Raw genomic sequence first — 20,551 nt, 5'->3', positions numbered from 1 at the left:
AAACTAAGAAAATATTCATGTAAAAGTGTATATTTAAAACACCACCACCACTACAAACATTGGCAATTAGCGGCGACTGAGCGAAACTTTTGTTTACAAAAAATCATGTGGTTCATCAGGTTGGATTCTAGTTTTTTGTTTGTGCTGGTGAAAAATTTACTTGCAATTTCACATCAAAATATGATTATTGAGTTCTGATACAGTCAAGGACCGGATTCTGCTGTATTTTGTGACAAAGAAAATGGAGGTAAAGTCAATCCTAGATGTTATTTCTTCCTGTGACATTTGTGCATATCTGATTAATGAAATTTAGGCTGTCAAGACAAGCACTTGGGAACTTTTGGCCATTCAGGGCTTCAGACTATAAATACATGGTTGGGGTGGTTGGACAGCTGGCAAGCGAGATCAGGAATAATGGAGACAAAGCGCTAAGATGTTAGATCTAAACATGGATATGTTGGAAAGCAAGACTGAAACAAAGGAAGAGGAAATGAAAAGAAAATAAAAGGCTAAGACTTGGGTGCACCTAAAGGCCAAAGCAATGCTTTAAGCACCATCTGATCATGCCTATAGTGCAGCACATAAGGTGCACTAATGGCACTATCCACACATTGTTGAAATCAAAACTATGTACTATTTCAACTTACAACAATATGTAAAGGACATAATTAGCATTAATGAAAAGTACAAGCATTAAAATTGCTGAAGAGCAGCAAACTACACTGGTCTGTTAGCCAGGGATTTTGGGGGCATGAAAATTGAGACATTCATGTAAGTAGTGTGGCAGTGATAAAATAATTACTATTGTATTCAATATAGAGTTTCATGCTTGTTTAGCAAAAACTTTTTACTGGTTTATGACTGGATATTCATATAATGGCCAATTCTTTGTATGAACCTGCATGACTCAGCTGAAATTTCCCATTTTTTAAAACGCAAAAATTTTCATGAATAAGTTCACTTGCATTTTTGGGTCAAACTTAAAATATTATGGAGTCGATGCACTGCTCTTCAAGAATGCATTATTCAAAGTCACCTGCCTCTAAACCATACATTGATATTGGGCTTTTTTTATTCTACAATCATGCAAGGCCTACTGATCCATGGATGCCAGTTTGTCTTAGTCTGGTGGAATTTTAGTCAAGTACAGTAGCATGTTTGTTAACAAGAACTTATAGTATCTACTTATTTTCATTCGTACCTAGTATGGTGGAATTCTTGTCTACTAGTTATACCATGAATTTAATACATAAGAATTAAAACCTTAAAAGTGAAAACATACGATGGTCAGTCTCACACAAGAATGAAAAATTTAGATTAAGCATCATGAAGAGAAATTACTTTTAAAAATTAAAGAGCTGGGGGTGCATGTGAACGCATGTGTACGTCTGAAATGGCTGGATGCAGAAGGCATGACGATTGAACAATAGTTTTGCCATTCTGCCTGATACACACAGTAAACCATATTTGCTTTGCGCTCTTCCCCTGGAGTCTAGTACAAAAAGCACAAATGCATTTGTTGTGAATGATTTACAATCAGAGCAGATTACACTTTTTTTTTTTTTCCCCATTATTATTTGGCTTTGTGAATGCTATCTAGGGGCTATTTCTTCAAGATCACTATTCTATCACCAGCAACAGAAAAAGTAACGAAACACTAAGAATACATAAGGTCAACAGCTTTGATAGTGTGGGTCAAAGCACAAATGCTGGGAGTAGTGGGTGGAACCTACATGAAGATACGAGGATGGTAATCATTACATCAACTATCATTTGCCGTGGCTGTCGTTGTTCCTAAAAATACACTAGTTTTTCTTAATAAACCAAATCCAACATCTTGTGCCAGATATTACCTTTTTCCTCATATTATGGTTTTAGGCTACTGAATTTTTAAACCAAACAGCATGAAATTCTCCATACAGCATGCTGTTAGTTGCAAGTGGGCAATTAATTGCAGACAAAATTCACTTAAAGCAGGCTAGCCTAGGCCCCACTCAGTAGTGTGTACATAGTGTCAAGGTAATTCCATAAATAATCAAAGTTAAAACTAAAGCTGAACAGGACTTTTTGAAATTTAGGGGCGTTAAAGACAACACAAAACTATAACCACCACTTTCATGGGGACGAGGATAGTTATTTTGAATAACAACAACCTTCCTTTCCTAGAATTATCAATGCCTCCATACTAATGGTAGATTTGATGCTTCTTCTTTAGAAGTATTAAAGATATAAAAGATAAATATGCTCAAACACATTCCCAATATTATAAGAAGGAACTAAAAAAGGGAGACAGACCCACATCTAAATTACAAGTAGAAAAGAATCATACACAGAGGACTTAGGATACATATTTACAGGGTCCCCTTTGCAAGAAGCAGAATCATCATTGATCCACCAAACAGTAAATGAAGGCAACCAACGAGAGAAAAGGGTATTTATCCAGATAAGGGATGAAATAGTTATCCGAATGCTTTGGCAGACCCTGACAACTTTCCTGAGGCATTCTAAAGAGGTAAATCACATCATAAAGAATCACAGAAATCGACAACTCTTAAGGTTAACAACTAAAACAATCAATGCCCTGAACTGCACAGGCACATCAAGTCTTTATGAAGGCACTATGCAACATACAGATCAAAGCATTCTTAAGAAGGAAACTGTCATACTGTAAGGGAGAGAAGCAAGTGTCATATGGTGAAGTAGGTATGCTTAATTGAGTTGCAGCATCTCTATTAAAAATTTTAACACTATATAACTGAAATTTTCTGTATTGATGTACATAATTACTGTAATTGTACGGAGATGAAACAATATCAAACCACCAAGATTTAGGATGTTCGTGGACTATTTTTAAAACTTTTTATATGGAAGTTCCATTGCTGCCTTTGCTTCTTCATTGCACTGTTAAATCTAATCAAATTTTCAAAGGAATGTAATTCAAGATTCCCTTTCCTAAACTATCATTATAATGGGATGCTAACTAACCCACCCTACTCATTGAGTACCTCAAGCATATTTTTCCTTAACCCTAACTTGTAGCAACAGAGTTGGTATGAAAATGCCTACAGTATCATCTTACACCATGGGGTCCAATTCTTCCCGAGATTCTTATTATATTCTCACACAAAACTTACCTTGCGGGCGATCCATGCCACCTTCTGCTTCTTCCAATGGACGCTTCTGACCAGATGGCTGGATCTTCGCAGCAATCTGAAACAAAGGAAAACTGTGTAAATATCACGGTTATCAACAATTTCCAACTAGACTTCAAAAACAATATGCATTTCATGAAAACAATTTATAATCAAATTTTGTATTACCCTCATTATACATACATCAAGTAGATGGTTTACTTTTGGCGAGAGCTGACCCAGTTTGTTCATGCTTTGTACTAAGTAAACAGTTGACATGTTAATGTGGCGGGTAGGGCACCCACCCACTGGGTCACTTTTCTTCGGCAACAGAGAAAAATGCAAATGACTGGTACAACTGGTACAAAAGACATCTTTGTAATTTTTAAAAATTCCAATTATCTTTAATTTCCATCTACAAGAGAAGAAACCTTCAACTTTTACATGGAGAATACCTCCCTAAGTGAAGTAGTATTAAGAATATCCATGACCAGGGTGTTCTTTTTAATGAGGGTCAACATCACAAGCAGCATGAAACCTCCCAATACTCTATCACAACTTGGACATCTAAACTGATCATTTTTTCGATTACAACTTGGAAGGACATCTACACCGATAATTTTTTCATGCGGGAGAATCATCAGGCATTCTTACTCAACACTGCATTAAAAAACTCATTCTTACTCAATACTGCATTAAAAAACTAACATGCCAAAGTTATCAACCATTCAACAAGAGAAACTTGACCAAAATTTCAACACCCAAGGTTAAGAATAGTACATACTAAGACAACTCTTCCGCAGAGCAGCTGAAGAAAAAGTGACCCTGTTAGTCCAAGAAGTAACTGTCAAAATTCCACTTAACACTAGTTTACAACCTTATTACCAAGCTTCAATGACAGGACCAGTCTGCGCCAAAGTAACCCATTTAAAAGACAATAATTACAACCCATTTAAAATAATGATTATTTTTCCATAAGGATAAAAATATAAACCTTGTACACAAACTTATTTTGTAGCCTTCCTCTCTAGTTGGTTCTCACAAAATTACTGCACTATGAAGTTACAAACTTGAGCCTTGCTATTACAATAACATAGACCCTTCACATCGAGGAATACTTAGGTGACGTCAACCACTTTATACAGTATGAAAATCTGAATTTAATTCAATAATCACAACTGAAAACCTTACAACCTTTAAAACTTCACTTCTTTTTCATCACTGTTTAGTCATAAGGAAAAGATAATGTCACATTTATAAATTCTTGGTAGCTACGCTGGATGACGTGTGATGAACTAATTGTTATTAAAGCATAACTAACTTGTTACTTCTGATGTAATGGCTTTTGTCTCTTTAGTAACAATAATTATTCTATGGTTTACCTCTGGTCTCTTCATATCTTCATTCTGTCTATCATCAACCTGTAAAGGCATTTTCTATGTAAATAAAACATCTTCTTAAACCTTTTTTTTTAATTACATTACCACATGCAGCATTTTAAGGTATAGAGATTTCAAAGACTAGCAAAGCTAGTAGTTATACAAGTATTAGCAGTTACATTCATATGCCATTTGTCAACTATCACCAAATACTTTGATTAAAATTTTGAGATATAGACAGCTGTAAAAAAAAAAAAAACTATGAGCAAACCAGGCCAGTTACTTGATAGACTAATAAAGTATTAGCTACAACCAGGAGTGATGATATTTCTGTGTGGCTAGTACATGGCTACTTTGGTCCTTGAAACTTTGAATCAAGTATACAAACCAGAGCCTTATATGAAAGAGCAATCATCAGTGTAAGCTGGAATCAGTTGTTAAACATTCTTGGGAGAACAAAGTGTAAACCCTACAAGGGATGAAAAGTTGGAGCGCAGCCAAAAGTAGGTAAATAAAATCAGATAGGTAGCCACCTTGCCCCATTACACAGGAGAGCAATGAGAGTACCATCTTTAATGCACAAGTTGTGAGACAGGATGCTAGACTGTGTATCTCTACCAGTTCTAGCGCATATTTGATTCAAGGTTGCCTTATAAAGGAAGAAAATGAAGGAAGAAAGAAGGGAAGCAGTCACTCATCCCATTCAGCCCTAGCCTTCTGCCTTCCAACATCTTCAGCAAGATGCCGTTCTGTCCAGCATAAAATGCTGAGCAGTCGCCAGAGGTCCCAAGAAAGAGTATTCAAGAGGGTGTTGGTTAAAGGAGGAGTAAGGCAACCACAAAGATTCAGTGGTATCTAAGCAGAAGTATTACCTCCGCGTGATAACAATAATGCTTTTTGGTCTTCTTCATTCCCCAACCATTTCCACCGAGATGACCGCAGGTCATAACCCGGCAGAAAGGATAATACTGGTGGGCCATCCACAGACCACACTATCACACCTTTGCTGTTCATCTTCTGAAAACATCCATAATTCACAAGAAAAAACCATGCATACAGAAAGTTACCAAGTTCCAACTTGGCAGCAGCTTCAGAAGGTGTGCCTGGTTGAGTTTCCCCCAATTTACATACCTACCATAGTTAACAACATTGTTGCAACTTTCCAAGGACCAATTCCAGCTGGCAATGAAGAATACCCCTACATAAACAGCACTGCTTTGTATTCCAAGAAGAATAATTTAAAGTTAAAGTACTTTGATTCTAGTTACAAAGTTTACCAAAGGTACTGCATATTTACCAAACCAACAAATATAAATTGCCTTAGCTATTATAATACAGCAGTTTTTAGACCCAGGCATCAATGTCCACTGTATTATAGTTTTGGTATATCAGTTCAGCAGTAGCAAACTAATACTTTGACCTTGCAAGGCCTTTAATACAAACAACCATGAATTTACAAAAATGGTCAGGGATTAAGAACATTACAAATTTCCTATAGATACCTACACTTTTTATGTATAAAATTTGTAATTGTCATTGTAGGATGAAAATAATTTATGCTAATTAAAAGTTTCAAAATACAGTGCAATAAACCCTTACACTAAATATCTAGTAATGATTACAATCATGGCAAATTAGTAGCCACAAAATTAACCTCACCATTCATAATTTCGTCAAATGGCTAAAGCAGTGTAAAATTTAAATGCATAAACTAACTGAAAGATTTCTTATACACTGACTGGGGTTAGAAATTAATGAATTTGTAAAATAACCAAGGATTAATAAGAATATACTTGGAGTCCAACCAATCACCATGAAGAGCAATTTATATACAAAAAAGGATAACTGGTTTATGTGACAATCTCAGCAGTAACTTAAGAAGTACAAAACACTTCGATTATACTAAAAAATAACTACAGCAAACATCAACCACATTAGCATCGATAACTCTATTGTGGTGTTCTGGCCACATTCAAAGTTTTTTTTACAAGTAAAAAATTTTGGGACCTATAAAACTTGGTTTACTGAGATAATGAAACTTTAAAACACCTTAAAAATGGTCTTGATTAATTAATTTCAAGTCTACATTTTAGTTATTTTAAATTGCATAACACTAAGTTTTCTGGTACAATTTTTGAAAAAATGTGGCTTTCAACCAGTTTTAGTTCAAGACAGGCCAGTTGACACCTGCCATCTTTGATATGACTACAATTCACATCATCTGTGTAGCCTCATAAGTATTATTACTGTTGATTAACTAGCCTACTGTACTTCCAATGAAAACTAATTAGTAGTACTTGAGCCCAGGAATCTGAATTGGACAACTTAACCATGATTCTTATCACTACCAATCAATATCCAAGGTTTATAGAAATACGAAAAATTTTAAGAAATTATATACAAAAAATTATAAGAAATTATATCACGCAAATTTGCCTCAATCATAACCTTTTTATTCTTTAAAGCCATTTCTGATACTCAAGCTTCCAGATAAACTATTAATCTCAACGTCTTCAGAGCATAAAGGGCTTACTTTTGGTATATACAATTCCCATACATTTTAGAAAAATTTTATATAGTACATCTTATATTTAATAAAAAAAATAAAAAAATTAAACTTCAAAGCACCAAACAAACAGGCTACTGTTGTATAAATGTTTTACATGGTCTCACATTTGGGGGTTCATGGGAGAGGCCCCAGGCCAGGCCAGGTTTGGTTGTATCCACCTTTTATAGGGTCTTTGATCTGCTTCCAATAAAGTATAGGTCGCCAGAAATGACATGCGCAAACCTCGAGCACTTTAACCCACCACATCTTTATCGCCAGGATAAGTAAAAGTTTGGAAAAATTAGGAAGATTCAGCCTACTGTAGGCATAGCCTATATCCTGGATTTAAACTCATTCTCTATCATTCCTTTCTAACCCACTTCACCCTTAATTATGGGGGTGCAGTGGGTTAGCCAGGCAAAACTGAAGACTAATACCATAACCAGATTCCTTGAAGTCAGATACCATAATATTTACCACTTTTGGCTCATGTTTTAAGCTATCTATGCCTTTGGTAGTGTTTATGATAATTGCAGATTTTTTTTTCAGTTCATTCTCAAGGGGCTGGTACTATACATCGCTACTACACAATTTGATACCTAGTTACTACAGCAGAGGCACGGTAAGTCTTGAGTTTTACCTTAAACGTGGGATTCTGAAGAAAACCGGCAAAAAAAAAAAAAAAAAAAAAAAAAAAAAAGGCATCACTAGGCTCCTACCAGATCATGGCAGGGTGGCCTATGACATCACTTTAAAGTGTGGCTGGAGTCAGACTAATATTTCCAAGGTCCGGGAGAAAAAAAAAAAAAAAAAAAAAACGACGACGACCTACCCAAGCTACACTTACAGTGGTAGATTAAGGGTAGCTTGCCGGTCCTCGTTCAAAGCTTTGACCTAACCCACAGTATAAAATGGCCCACGCCAGGCTACTCACGTGATGAAAATTGCTCTGGGGGTTACTAAAGTTTCCCTCGTTAGAATCCTCCATTTACAATGGTAGCGTGGCCACAACCTTACGATCGCTCAGTCTCCGGCAGTCCTACCCTCGTCGACCCTGAGCTTCATCACAGTAGCTTAGCGGTTCAGACCTCAGCCAAGATAAACTAGGGGGAAAATGTTAGGCTTAAATCTCAACCAACCAACCAACGCCAAAACCGTAACATCCGAAATGCCGCCAAAGGGCTGCAGTATAACGATCACTCGAGGAAAACTTATTTACCACCGTGTTTGTGAAATACACCATGCGGCGTCGCCATTAAACTCGTCGACTCGCTGGTGACGTCAGGTTTAACCAATCTTCGAAACCTAAGTCAATCCATGACACTTCAAGACCTTATCCCACAAGCAGACACTTACGGACGTCATCTACGGCCACACTTGCGTCATACCGAGCCGAAAGACGCTCAAAATAATAATTCCTTCGAAAAATCGATGAAGGTCCCTTTAGTACAACTACGGGAATTTCTCGAAGTGCCGAGGATGGGATTCGCATCCTCCTCACTTTCAACCACGTGTTAGCCTTGAAAATATTTTTAAATACCATTCCTCTAAAGCCAATAAAGCTACAGACATACTACTCACCTGTCTGGCGCGTTGAACAGCGTCGGCAAAAGCAGAACTTTGAGCAAAATTGGTACTATCAGGTCCTGCAGCTGCTGCCATCATGGACAACGGCGCTTGCCTCTATCAATGACCGGGACAAACTAACTCTTGAGAAAAGCTTCAACAGCTCTTCCAATAATTTTTTAAAGGTGATTTCAGTCTAATAGAGCACTGTTAAAATTACACACATATTTTTTCTTGTGAAGAAGCATGTATAAAATGTTTCCTTAGAAACCGCGACAATTTTCTTAACAAATTATCGGCAGAAATAACGAGGGTACAAAATTCAGCAGAAAACTTACGATTACCGAGGGAGAGAGACTAGTTCCCTAATACCACCGGTAGAGGTCACTTAACCCCGCATTAATATCTTATTTTGAATGGCGTACGTGATTTTTAGTTTTTATTATATTACAAGAGCTTCTTACATATGATTTAAGATTATAATTTGAACTTCGATATCTAGCTTGAATTATCCTATGAAACCATTATTCAGTGGAGGGAACCTTCCGGGGCCTTTAAAATCCCGCCATAAAAACATACACTAGCGCCATTGAGTACATGTGACATCCAACGAAATTACAATATTTACGTGCTTGGGACACCGGGTTCAAGAGTTGGACCATAAACACCATCGGGGTAATGGGTACGTGAACATGAAAGTATGCGAATTTTTGGGCTAAAAAGCTTGCTTCGTCAGTGTCTTCCGAGAAAGTTTTTTAAATTCGACTAAGTGAAGAAAAGGATCTTGGATAAATCTAGCATATACAACATACAGCGCCCATCTTCTAAGAATGCAAATACGCACATGCAAACACATACGCACCCGCGCACAAACATGCACGCACACACAAATACACACACACACACATATATATATATATATATATATATATATATATATATATATATGTACACACACACACACATCATATATATATATATATATATATATATATATATATATATATCGCACATGCAAACACTCATACACACTTACACAACCGCACACACACACACACACACACATATATATATATATATATATATATATATATATATATATATATATATATATATATATATATATATATATATATATATATATATATATCTCGAGAATCGTAGAGCTGCAAGACAAGATCGTTAAGTCCATCCACAGCCTCAACTCCCACCTAACAACACATGCCCCAATGTGACAGAGTATGTGGCTCGAGAATTGGTCTCATTGCCACATAAGAACCCATCAGTAACGACATCCCTGAGCATTCATGCTGGAATCGAGTGACAGCCATGAGCCCATGATGATTATATATATATATATATAGATATATATATATATCTATATATAATATTATATATGATACGAATTTTTATCACATCAGCGTGATTCATATTCATACATCGAGCTACAAATGTCCTTTAATATCCAATTCACTTTACCTCAGAATTAATATTATTATCATATTTTAACCGAAGAGGTTTTTTTTTACTTGATATAATAATTTCGTCCTCTCGTGGGTTCGAACCAGCGGACAGAGAAGTCAGGACTTCAGTGACGTTATCGACACGGCCAAATTATTGTCAACTATAAAAAAAAAAAAATCCCCTTCGGTTAACATATTCCGAGGTAGAGTGAATTGGATATTAAAGGACAATTTTTTTAGCTCGATGTAGCTATATATGTGTGTGTTTATCACTGCTTTGATACTTGTTTATAAAGTTTACTAGCCGGACATAAATACCACGACTAGAAAAATGCTAAATAAATATGCACTACAAAAATATCAATAAAAATTGGCCTAAAGTTTAAATTTTATAATCGTTGAAGCGCAGCTTGTAATACCTATTTCTTAAAATGGGTTTCCCAGTATGTCTATTTTTAACCTGAAAATATACCAATGTCATATGCAGTAACTATATATATATATATATATATATATATATATATATATATATATATAAAGAAATTAATTAATTTCTTTCTCCCTGCACTTCACAGTCACCTCCCCTGAGACAATAGACTTGTCTGCGTCACCTCCCCCCCCCCCCCCAACACACCAACTCCCAATATTACCTCAGGCAAGAATGCACTGGCAAAATATAACTTGTTTACGTATCAGCTCCGATCATTCTATAAATTCTAACTGAGCAAATGTTTGTTTAAATAGATCCTGTACTCATGGGCGCCCGCAGTATATTTTCCAAGAGGGGCAAATTATATATATATTATATATATATGTGTGTGTGCAGTGGAATTTCGATGCCAATAATTTAAGTGAAGCAAGATGCGATAAAGAAAAAATACAACGTTACACTATTTAATTTTTATTTTTCCATATACTCTTCAACTGAAATAAAAATTTAATATTAATTGAAAGAACAACGCGGTTGTATACTGTATACAAATATATAATATATAATACCTTTAATTTGCTTAAACTGAAAGAATGTAATGTAAATTGAAAGGAAAACTAAGTAATGTAGTTAAATGTTATAATTTTTTTCCAGGATTTCAGGAGAGGGGGGTGGCGGAGCAAGTGCCCCCTCGCCCTTATGTGCGGGCGTCCATGACTGTACTGACTTTGATTGGGCCTCGGTTAAAAGCTTCTTTGTTTCAGCAAAGTGTAAGTCTTGCAACTACTTAATGAATCCCACTGCTTTCTATTTGATGACGCAGGTTTATGTAGACAAACTTGCATACAACGTTAAAGTGTGCAGTTGTGATATGGACAAGAATAAAAGAATTGATGAAATGTTTTAGTACCAAAATCCGCAAGATTTTGTCGCGGGCGGATTTTTCCCCACCATGACATTAAGATACGAGAATAAGAATAATAATATTAGTATACATATGCACTGTTGTCAGTCTTCTTGCCTGGAGACAGGGGTCGGAGCATGGTACTGTGTCATAGTTGACACGGTGGGTATGAAAACTGACGTTTACGCTTCCTGGGAATTAGGGTAGGCCTGTCCTACCTGCTATTACATGATATTCCTTGTGTGTATGGGTCCTATTACTGATGAGGTCAAGTGATGTCTTCCCACTGGGAGGTAATTGAAGTGCTGATTTTAGGGGTATTGAAGAAAATTCCTGGTATTCAGCTTGTTTCTTTATTACTCGTTACATCAGGCCAAATTTCTCCTAGGCCTAGTCTCCTGGACTTGCTTAATTTACCTAGTCTTCAGAACTCCTGGACTAGATCCCTGGAAATATTCATTACATGTGTTGCTAGTGTTACCAAAATGCAGACGAAAGATTCAGAACAGCGCTCCCATACTCAAAGTGAAAGATATACAAAACAAGGGACTGCATGGCTACACTACCACGCACTCGACGTTCAAAACAAAAATGAAAACATTTCACAGTTCCAATCACTTTTACATCAGCAGTGTAAAGATATTAGAGGAGGATGATGAATCAATTCCTCAATAAATCACTAATAATTAAAGGAATATTTTTCCCATTACAATTTAAAGTGCAGGGAACGGGGGAGGGGGAGCATGGGATAGTGTCCGAGTCTGTTAACTCTGGAATATTTGGTGTAGAAGCAGCGAATAGCAGAAAATAATTTTATTCGTGAGCTAATATTCCCTAGAGTTCGCTCTTAGCCTCACGTAGTACTAATGGACTGTGACCCATTCTTTACTGTCGCTTTCATTTCTCCCTAGTTTAAAAAAAAAAGTGAAGGTGCCGAATGCGATACTCGGCAACAACGTTCGTACCACAATACCCCATACTCGTGTGTAGGTACCGAAAATAAGAATAAATGAAATGAACGGGAAAATATTGCAATGAGGGATGTCACAAAGAATGAAATGTAGGTACAGAGGAGTAAGTGCTTCCTACCTTGGTTTATAGGGTTTTGCGCAAATTTATACACCCAGCAGCGCGGGAAACAAAAGTTTCAGTATCAATGAGTTGAGTGAGTAGTCAGGATTTCTTTTATGGCCGATTGTAATTCTACCGTACCGAATTCTCCATATTCTTGGCAAGCAGTCGTTTTTAGCAAATCTTCATATCGCTATTTCCACTGAGCGATGCATTCTAAGGTCGAGTGATTTAAACCAGACACACACACACCCACCCACACACAGCATCGTCGTCACACCACATGCACTACACACATGCATTACCTGGAGTTTCTCAGTATCCATAGTCTTCGTTTCATAACGCGAGTAGTAGTTATTTAAATGGACACAAAATTAACGGCATTTCTCTCTCTGTCTGTCTCCGACCTTCATCAGCCACACCCCAATTCAATGGCTCTTTGTTTACCACGTCTTTATCGCACTTTTTATTCACAGAACAAACCCCTACCCACCCCTCCCCCCCTCTCAACCACAGTACTAAATATTAATCTCTTTCTCTCACTCTCAACCACTGTACTAAATATTAATCGCTCTCTCTCTCAACCACAGTACCAAATATTAATATATGTTACTGTAAAACAGCTAAATGAACAAGCAATGAGTGAGGGGTTGAAGGGAATATCATTCAGATAAAATGACAAGATGAATCACTTCAGGGTTCACTAATGTAGGACGGAGTGAAAAATGCCTCTCGAATGATAGCTGGACTTGCCGGTGGATTATGATAATTATGGTTGAAGCTTATTTAGACCATGATGATAACACTCGATTTCTTCACACCGATACGCTCGTCACTACAAAGCCTTGCATCCAAAAAGAACTCGCTCACACTGGGTTGGTGTGAGGTTAAGGCCTCGGTCTATGGCAGTGATTCTCAAACCGAGTGCCGTGGCACTAAGTACCGATTGCTTTTGTGTAACTAAATATGTACAGTATATCTATATACATGTGTAGAAGTCTAGAATATATCATAATACAAACACAAGAGCAAGTGACTTTTTGCCATGAATTGTCACCCTGGTTTTCTCTCCACTTAAGTGAATGACAAGTCTTACGTAGTTTACTGTATTAACTCAATAAGCTGCTTTCATTATACATTGCTTCCTAAAGTAAGCACGAACGATGATGAATGATGTGGAATAAAACCCAAGTGTTGTGATTTTCTTTTATTTCAATGAAAAATATAATTTTTGCTACAATTTCTCTAATACATAAAGGAGAGGGAAAAGAAAGTACGTTTAGTTAACATGGTGTCTTTTCTGGAGAGAATGCCAGATGCAAGTGTCATAAATAAAGAAATCTTGAGCGTCCTAAATTCATGACAAGTTGGTAATTAGCATCAGTATGAATCAAAATCACGAAAGAAATAGACCGTATTTTATCACAGTTAGCAGTTCAAAATAAAGTGTAATTCCCGGATTGATGACTGACTGAAACTACAGGAAATAAAATGCAATTGTTATTATTATTATCCTGGATATGAACGTTATCTTTTCAAATCTGAAATCTCGACAATCTTATATTGAACGTTAGAGCCAGGTTCCACCGATATAGTCTATGTAAGTCAACCACAGGCCCTCGTACATACATATTTCATGGCAAGCAGAACTACTCGCCTTCCACAGGTATTTCGTTTTCTGTACAAAAAAAGTAGAGTTAAATTCAAGGTTTGGTGAAAATTGTGGTGTACACACACACACACACACACACACACACACACATATATATATATATAATATAGAATATATATATATATATATATATATTATATATATAGAGAGAGAGAGAGAGAGAGAGAGAGAGAGAGAGAGAGAGAGAGAGAGAGAGAGCAAGCCATGAAAGCATTTACATGCCACTGAAGGAAAATATATTCGATTACTTCATGATTCACTGCTATAATTTGAAAGGAGATTTTAATCTGGATTCCTGTCAAACTTCTCAAGAAATTCACTCACACCGTTGAGCAAATATAAACTTGCACTTGAAACAAATAAAAACTTTCTACGTGTAGAAAACACATCTGCTTCAATGGAGGAAATTCAATGCAAACCCTTACAAATTCTTACAGAGATGACTACAAAATTATTATTATTATTAAATTATTTCAGCAGATGAAAACTATCCACATGGAACAAGCACAGGGGCCATTGACTTGGATTCAATTCAAGCTTCCATAGAACGATGGTTTCAACCTTCCACCGCAGACGCCACATTGCAACCTGTAACTGATCACGATACAGAGCCAGTGATTTTTCAACGACCTAGGGGAGACGCAAATCCGTGACATCTGAGTGGCATACCACGACACTACCCACTCCACCCTACTTTTACATCGTACTGCGGTCTGAAAAAACTAACTCGGTGTTACTCGAGATGAATTGGTTAATCTGGGATGGAGTTACAATGTTCACGATCATATTCCCTTCATAAAGACATTTTCTTTGAGGTGTTTTATTTTGAGTCATAAAAAGGTACACACCTTTATTTCATTAACAAAAACTATCTGATTAATCTTGACACTAACAAAACTGGTCTTTTTGTGAATTCTTTACAAAATTGTCTCTGGGTTCCCTGTGACAACAGATTGTCCAGAATTTGCAAACTGCACAGAAATCAGCACACACCGTGATGCATCAATCACTGTTGCTGCATTAGTCAGCAATACCGATTAATTATGACTAGGAATTACCTGTTACGAGCCCTTCAATACATTTTTTGAACAATTTCATGGTTTTTGAGTTCATTGTCACTTTTTTGTATTGCAGCATTGAAAGGTCCCTCACGGTGGACTGACCGAGTACCTCCTTGCCAGTACTAAACATCCCCAGCCGGATATCTTCACACACCCTGTAGTGATGCAGTACTGCAAAGAGCTTCGATGAGCTCCTGTTCGTGAGGGTCTTCGACACGAAACCGTGGACCATGTGATGTCCAACAGTCACTACAGCCTCTGGGACTACAAGCATTTTCGAGCGGGTTTTGGGAGGCCACAGCCGAGATTCTCTTCTTGTGTATTCGAAAATGGGAAAGCTTTCGTTTTTCTTCGAGGACGAACTCCTGGATTCCTTGAAGTCTAAACAGAAGAATACATTTGAAAATAAAACGGCATCACCATGGTTACCCCTTCTGAAATTCAGAACGTTTCTGTAGAGCTCCGCTAGACCATGGAAGGCCTTCTTTGGTACAATAAACTCATCGAGATCCACAATTGCAACGAAAGCATGCTTACCAGAGCTTCTGTACACACAATCGTTCAGGGATATGAGAGATCCCATGTCCCACAGCTCTCCCCATTCGCTTGTGGGAAGGTTCCACGGAAACATTTCAAATGCAAGACCCAAACCTCTATACGATTCTATAAGCTCGTATACTTGGGGGGCAACGGCCAAGTCGTAAAAATAAAAATGAGACACGTTCAAGACAGAATTGTAATAAGACACAAATTGCGCAATTCCACTAACATCGTCATAAGGTCCAAACAGCGCTCGAACACACACAGCTGAGCTGTTATCTTTCACAGGGTGATAAGCATTGCTTACTGAGTTGTGATTGAGATAAATGAGCTTATGAGGAGCATCAACTGTATCGTGAGGATGTAGTGAAACAGCATAAGGTCTTGTTTCAATCGCTCTCACATTTGTTCCTTTTGAGTCTACTTGACCTTTCTCCGTATTGTTGGCTCCTTGTGGGTAACATAGGAAGAACGTACCACCAAAGACCTTTCGTCCTTCATCGAAAACATGAGCTTTCAGAATTCCCTCATGAGCCTCTCTTTTACCCCTGTACCACAATAAGCACGTGCAGTTCAAGCGTTCCTCTTTGACGGTTCCTTTCCACAAGAACTTATTCTCTTCGTGCATGATATCGCTCTTCAGTCTCAGGGCACCCAAGATGCGAGCCACGGGACCTTCATTCAACTGTTCCCGGTCATCCCAGAAGGCACTGTAGGTGGAAATATCATCTGTAATGCGCATCCACGCAGGAGGAAATCTACCACCATGGGCTTCCTTGAATGTGCCCTTTGAATAGCTGTCGTTTTCCCTCACGGTAGGTGGGTTACCACCTTCCAGTCTTTGCGGCTCATCTATTGAATTTTTATATCTGACAGGATAGTCTTCAGCTTCCAGGATATCTTGATCACTGTTTTCGTTTACTCTCACCAAGTTCACTGCTCCCTTTGGCCCTTTTTCATGAAACTCAACTTTATCACTCTCGCCATTCCGGAGTAACCTAGCATCACTCGTTTTCGTCCTTGAACTGACGTCACTTCCAGACCCTGGAACTAATTCACTATTACCCTGCGGCACCGTGCTAATCGACCGTGCTATCAGGATACCTTGACCAAATATAACGTCTTCCACATTTCTGCGCCTCTGAATGTCCCGAGGAGAGGTGTTAATCTTTTGGACACTTCTGATAGGAGGCTCTTGGTCTTCGCGTTCCTCTTCAAGGTATTCATCGTCATGAATAACAAACATCCAAAGAAACACGAAAAGAAAAGCCAGTACAATGGGTTTTCGGAAATTTCGTCTCATGGAAAACATGTTGCTTTATTTTGTGAACGGATATTTGCTGCACTCTTCATGACCTGGTTTCATTACGTGTCAACTGTTATGTAGTAAGTTGCAATTCATATCAGGCTACTAGTGCAGGAACTACTGGTTAGCATGCTGTATAAATAACATAAAATAATATAATAAGTCTCTCGTAATCAAAGAATTATCAAGAACAAAACCAAACACTCATTTTCAGAAACACATCCAGCAACAGTTGAGCATCAGAACATGAGTGCGATTCCATTATGACCTTGCGACGTAGGGATAACTGTCTCCCTCTACAGTTATCGAGGATCTCTTGTTCATTCCGTCATCATATATTCTTGTTTACTTTCCTGGAATTCGTCTTCCAACCTCATTCAGTGGGATCTGGAACATCAGTCAGTGTGAAGTGAACGGCTGCTCTCGCTCACAAACATCCTTCACCTGGAAATTGAACAGATTTTAATGATGTGATGTAACGTTGTATGAGGATGGGCTCGCAGCCTCATCCAATTAACCAATGCTCAGAAACCTGCAGCAGCCACAATAGTCTGCTTTCAGGGCATTGCGTCAAAAAATAAAAGCCTTAAATGAAGATAAATATAACACAATTATTAGTGTGATTTCAACTAAATGAAGATAAATATAGCAAAATTATTATAGTGTGATTTCAACAATAATACGCGAAGTATCAATATAAGTTATATTACCTAAGATCTGACTATGCGGAGATCTTTTTAGTTTTCGGGGAAAATACTTGGAAAATATACTATCTGGCAACGTGCCTTTTCATTGGCGATATTGTAATTGACATCAGTACAAATAACAACATAAATAGAAAGGAAGCAATATTATCCGCATGATCTTTGATGGCACATGTAAGCTAAATTAACTTTGACATCTTGAAAATTGTAGATAAGACAAAATGTTAACGTCAATATGATTTCATATCAAAATATTTACACTATAAAAAACAAGAAAACAAAAGGTGAAACTATTGAGTAATCGGGGTTAAGTATTCACTTCCTTTAACTAATATTGACAAAACTGCATGTGTTTAACTGAAGGCAGTACATTGGTCAAAGAACTCAGGCACCTTAGTTATCTACTTTAATGTACAGTATATTCATTAACCTGGCATCTAATTAACGATGAAGAAGGATTGGCTTTCTTCTGTGTTGAGTGAGTTCACGCAGAATTAAGCATCTACTGATACTAACACCATTTTATAACTATTTTCAGTTGCTCAGAATACTTCACACACTAGGCCTCTGCATATTAGATAGCCGTCTTTCTCTGTTCCACTCAGTACTGCCTACAAATCTGAATTGTGCGTGATTGCGTGTAACACTTAAAGCTCATCACAAACTACGATCATGTCAACGAATTAGACAAACAGGATTAAAATCGAACGTGGCGTGAAACGGCAAAATATTGACTGACTCCTTCGTTGGAACAACCCCGGCCCGGTTTACGGATAACGGGACTTCAGGAATCTCTCCCACATTGGTCTAGCCTTGTGGCTCACATAAGTTGTTGCCCACTAATGACCGAGTATTTTTCATTGCATTTTTCTATTTTGCTTCATTTACTGACGTTCAATATCTCTATGTATACTTCTTGTTATTTCGTTTCACTTTTTGTTCAGTTGAAGCGACATCTGAAATCAAATAAGATAAACTAACAAGAGGTTATAGAAAATTCGTAATAGGTACACTTTCTTGCAAGTTACAGCTCGACAAAAGAAAATAAGGTAAGAAGTATAGTACGGCTAATCAACATAAATAACTGTTTCTTCTTTGTTATACCCTAGTATACAAATATATATTAAAAACGAATGACAAATACCCTGCAGGTGATTATATAATATAAATGTGATCAAGGCATCAAGCACTGATACCTAGGTAGTGACAAAGACGAGGTCAGAATGTCTTGACCTCATCTAAGATAACTGTTTCCAATATAATTTTTTCATAAGTTTCCGTACACTAAAACTTACCTTATATGCCAACCTCATAATAAATGCAATAAACTGCATTTTCCAAGAGTCGCATGGCAAATGATCCCTTTCGTCAACTTAGGTTGGTTCAACACTGGAACAACGCTCGTATGCAACTGAAGTCTTGAACTCGGAACTGAAGGTACTGGTCTTTCGTTTCCTCCAGTGACGATGCCATCTGCCGACATTTACTCTTCTATTCTCTCCCCGTAGGTACACGTGGTTGAATTCATTCTGTCTAGTATCAAAATGTTGTTAATCCTTGTGACATAACATCGTCCAGTCAACAATTTAGTCGAAATATATTGTTCAAGTAAAGCGTTTTGCTTTATACGAGCTGCACTCATATATATATATATATAAATATATATATATATCTATATATATATATATATATATATATATATATATATATTGCAAAACCTGTTGGACGCACGCCTAAGTGACCTAGTCGCATTGAGATCTCTTGCAAAACACCAGACAATAAGAGAAGAACGAGGTTACCTCATCGTTGCGTTATTAAGTCGGTAAAATCTTTTTCCTTTAAAAGGGAATAGATTTAGAAGTATAATTAATTAATGCGCTGTCACGATTCGCACAAATATTAGCACACTTGCTACGGAAAAAACTACTTACAACAACAACACAACAACAATAATAATAATAATACCCGTTATCATTATGAACACTACATTGCTACTAAATTACTTTATAAGAGATGAAATAGAAACGTGCCACCATTACTTAAATCTAATATGAAATAATTCTCAAGATAATTTTTGTTTTAACCAGGGAGTTCTGAGCGGAAATCACGAGCAAATAACCGTGCACTGTACCCTACAAGGTTATATTGATAGGTACCTAGCTTGTCAATTAAAAAGAGAGAGAAAAAAAATAAAACATGTGTGTGTGTGTAACACCAGCATGACAAAGTAGCTCTCAAGCGCATCACCTACATCACAATAATCGTGCACTGAACTTGCACTCAGAAGGAATAACAAATGCACTGACTATGGTCTTGCTATATTAATTAAAAACCAACGTAATTCACCAAGAGTTTCGTAAGTATCGGCCATTAATACTCGTTATGAGACAAAGATTAAGGAAGAACTGTTGGCTTTTGTACAAAAAAATTCCATTGACAGACACGATGTGGATAATCAGTCGTTGAGCAAAGCAGCTTAATATAGGCTACCCATGTGAGCGCGCGCATGCACCGGCAGACACAAACAAATGCCTTCTGCAAAGAATCGTGAACAACGGTAGTTTGACAATCTCAAAACTCATTTTTGCCTGACTTTAGAAATTTCATATGATTTTATAGTGATTCCTAACTACTGATCCTCCACCAGGCAAAGAGCGATGTACGAAACTGTCGAAAAAGGAAAAATTATATCACTATCTCTCTGCAGACTCTAGCTACCCAATCCCGTCAGTCGGAGACTATCTTCTTTAAATACACTCCTCTAAAATATACGGAA

At 37.2% G+C, this 20,551-nt stretch overlaps 2 protein-coding genes across 18 annotated transcripts in view; both read right to left on the bottom strand.

Annotated features, from left to right (window-relative positions):
- The window catches only part of LOC135198758 (far upstream element-binding protein 1-like), a 77,169-nt gene extending 68,370 nt beyond the window's left edge, over window positions 1-8,799 (bottom strand). For 3 of the 16 annotated variants that reach the window (XM_064226665.1, XM_064226656.1, XM_064226660.1), the window contains exons 1-3: window positions 8,640-8,763; window positions 4,514-4,552; window positions 3,135-3,210 (exon numbers count right to left, since the gene is read on the bottom strand). In XM_064226665.1, the coding sequence (XP_064082735.1) occupies window positions 3,135-3,210; window positions 4,514-4,552; window positions 8,640-8,723 (199 nt within the window). In that variant the 5' untranslated portion in view covers window positions 8,724-8,763. Of the gene's footprint in view, window positions 1-3,134; window positions 3,211-4,513; window positions 4,553-7,992; window positions 8,289-8,414; window positions 8,439-8,639 lie in introns of those variants that run through there. The other 13 variants (XM_064226655.1, XM_064226662.1, XM_064226657.1 and 10 more) reach the window with 9 other exon arrangements.
- A 5,519-nt stretch (window positions 8,800-14,318) lies between these two features.
- On the bottom strand, window positions 14,319-19,277 carry LOC135198757 (uncharacterized). Of its 2 annotated transcripts, none has more exons than XM_064226650.1 (2): window positions 19,071-19,277; window positions 14,319-17,515 (listed from the first exon to the last, which is right to left on the bottom strand). In XM_064226650.1, the coding sequence occupies exon 2, from the start codon at window positions 17,075-17,077 to the stop codon at window positions 15,212-15,214; it is 1,866 nt and encodes a 621-aa protein (XP_064082720.1). In that variant the 5' UTR covers window positions 17,078-17,515; window positions 19,071-19,277; the 3' UTR covers window positions 14,319-15,211. The 2 variants fall into 2 exon arrangements, with proteins under 2 accessions (XP_064082720.1, XP_064082721.1); XM_064226651.1 differs by lacking the exon at window positions 19,071-19,277 and adding an exon at window positions 17,782-18,526.
- Between the last annotated feature and the right edge of the window lie 1,274 nt (window positions 19,278-20,551).

The sequence above is a fragment of the Macrobrachium nipponense genome, chromosome 22, assembly GCF_015104395.2.
Source record: "Macrobrachium nipponense isolate FS-2020 chromosome 22, ASM1510439v2, whole genome shotgun sequence".
Classification (NCBI taxonomy): domain Eukaryota; kingdom Metazoa; phylum Arthropoda; class Malacostraca; order Decapoda; family Palaemonidae; genus Macrobrachium; species Macrobrachium nipponense.
Note: the sequence above shows the minus strand (reverse complement) of the source record. Positions and strands in the feature narration are given on the sequence as shown.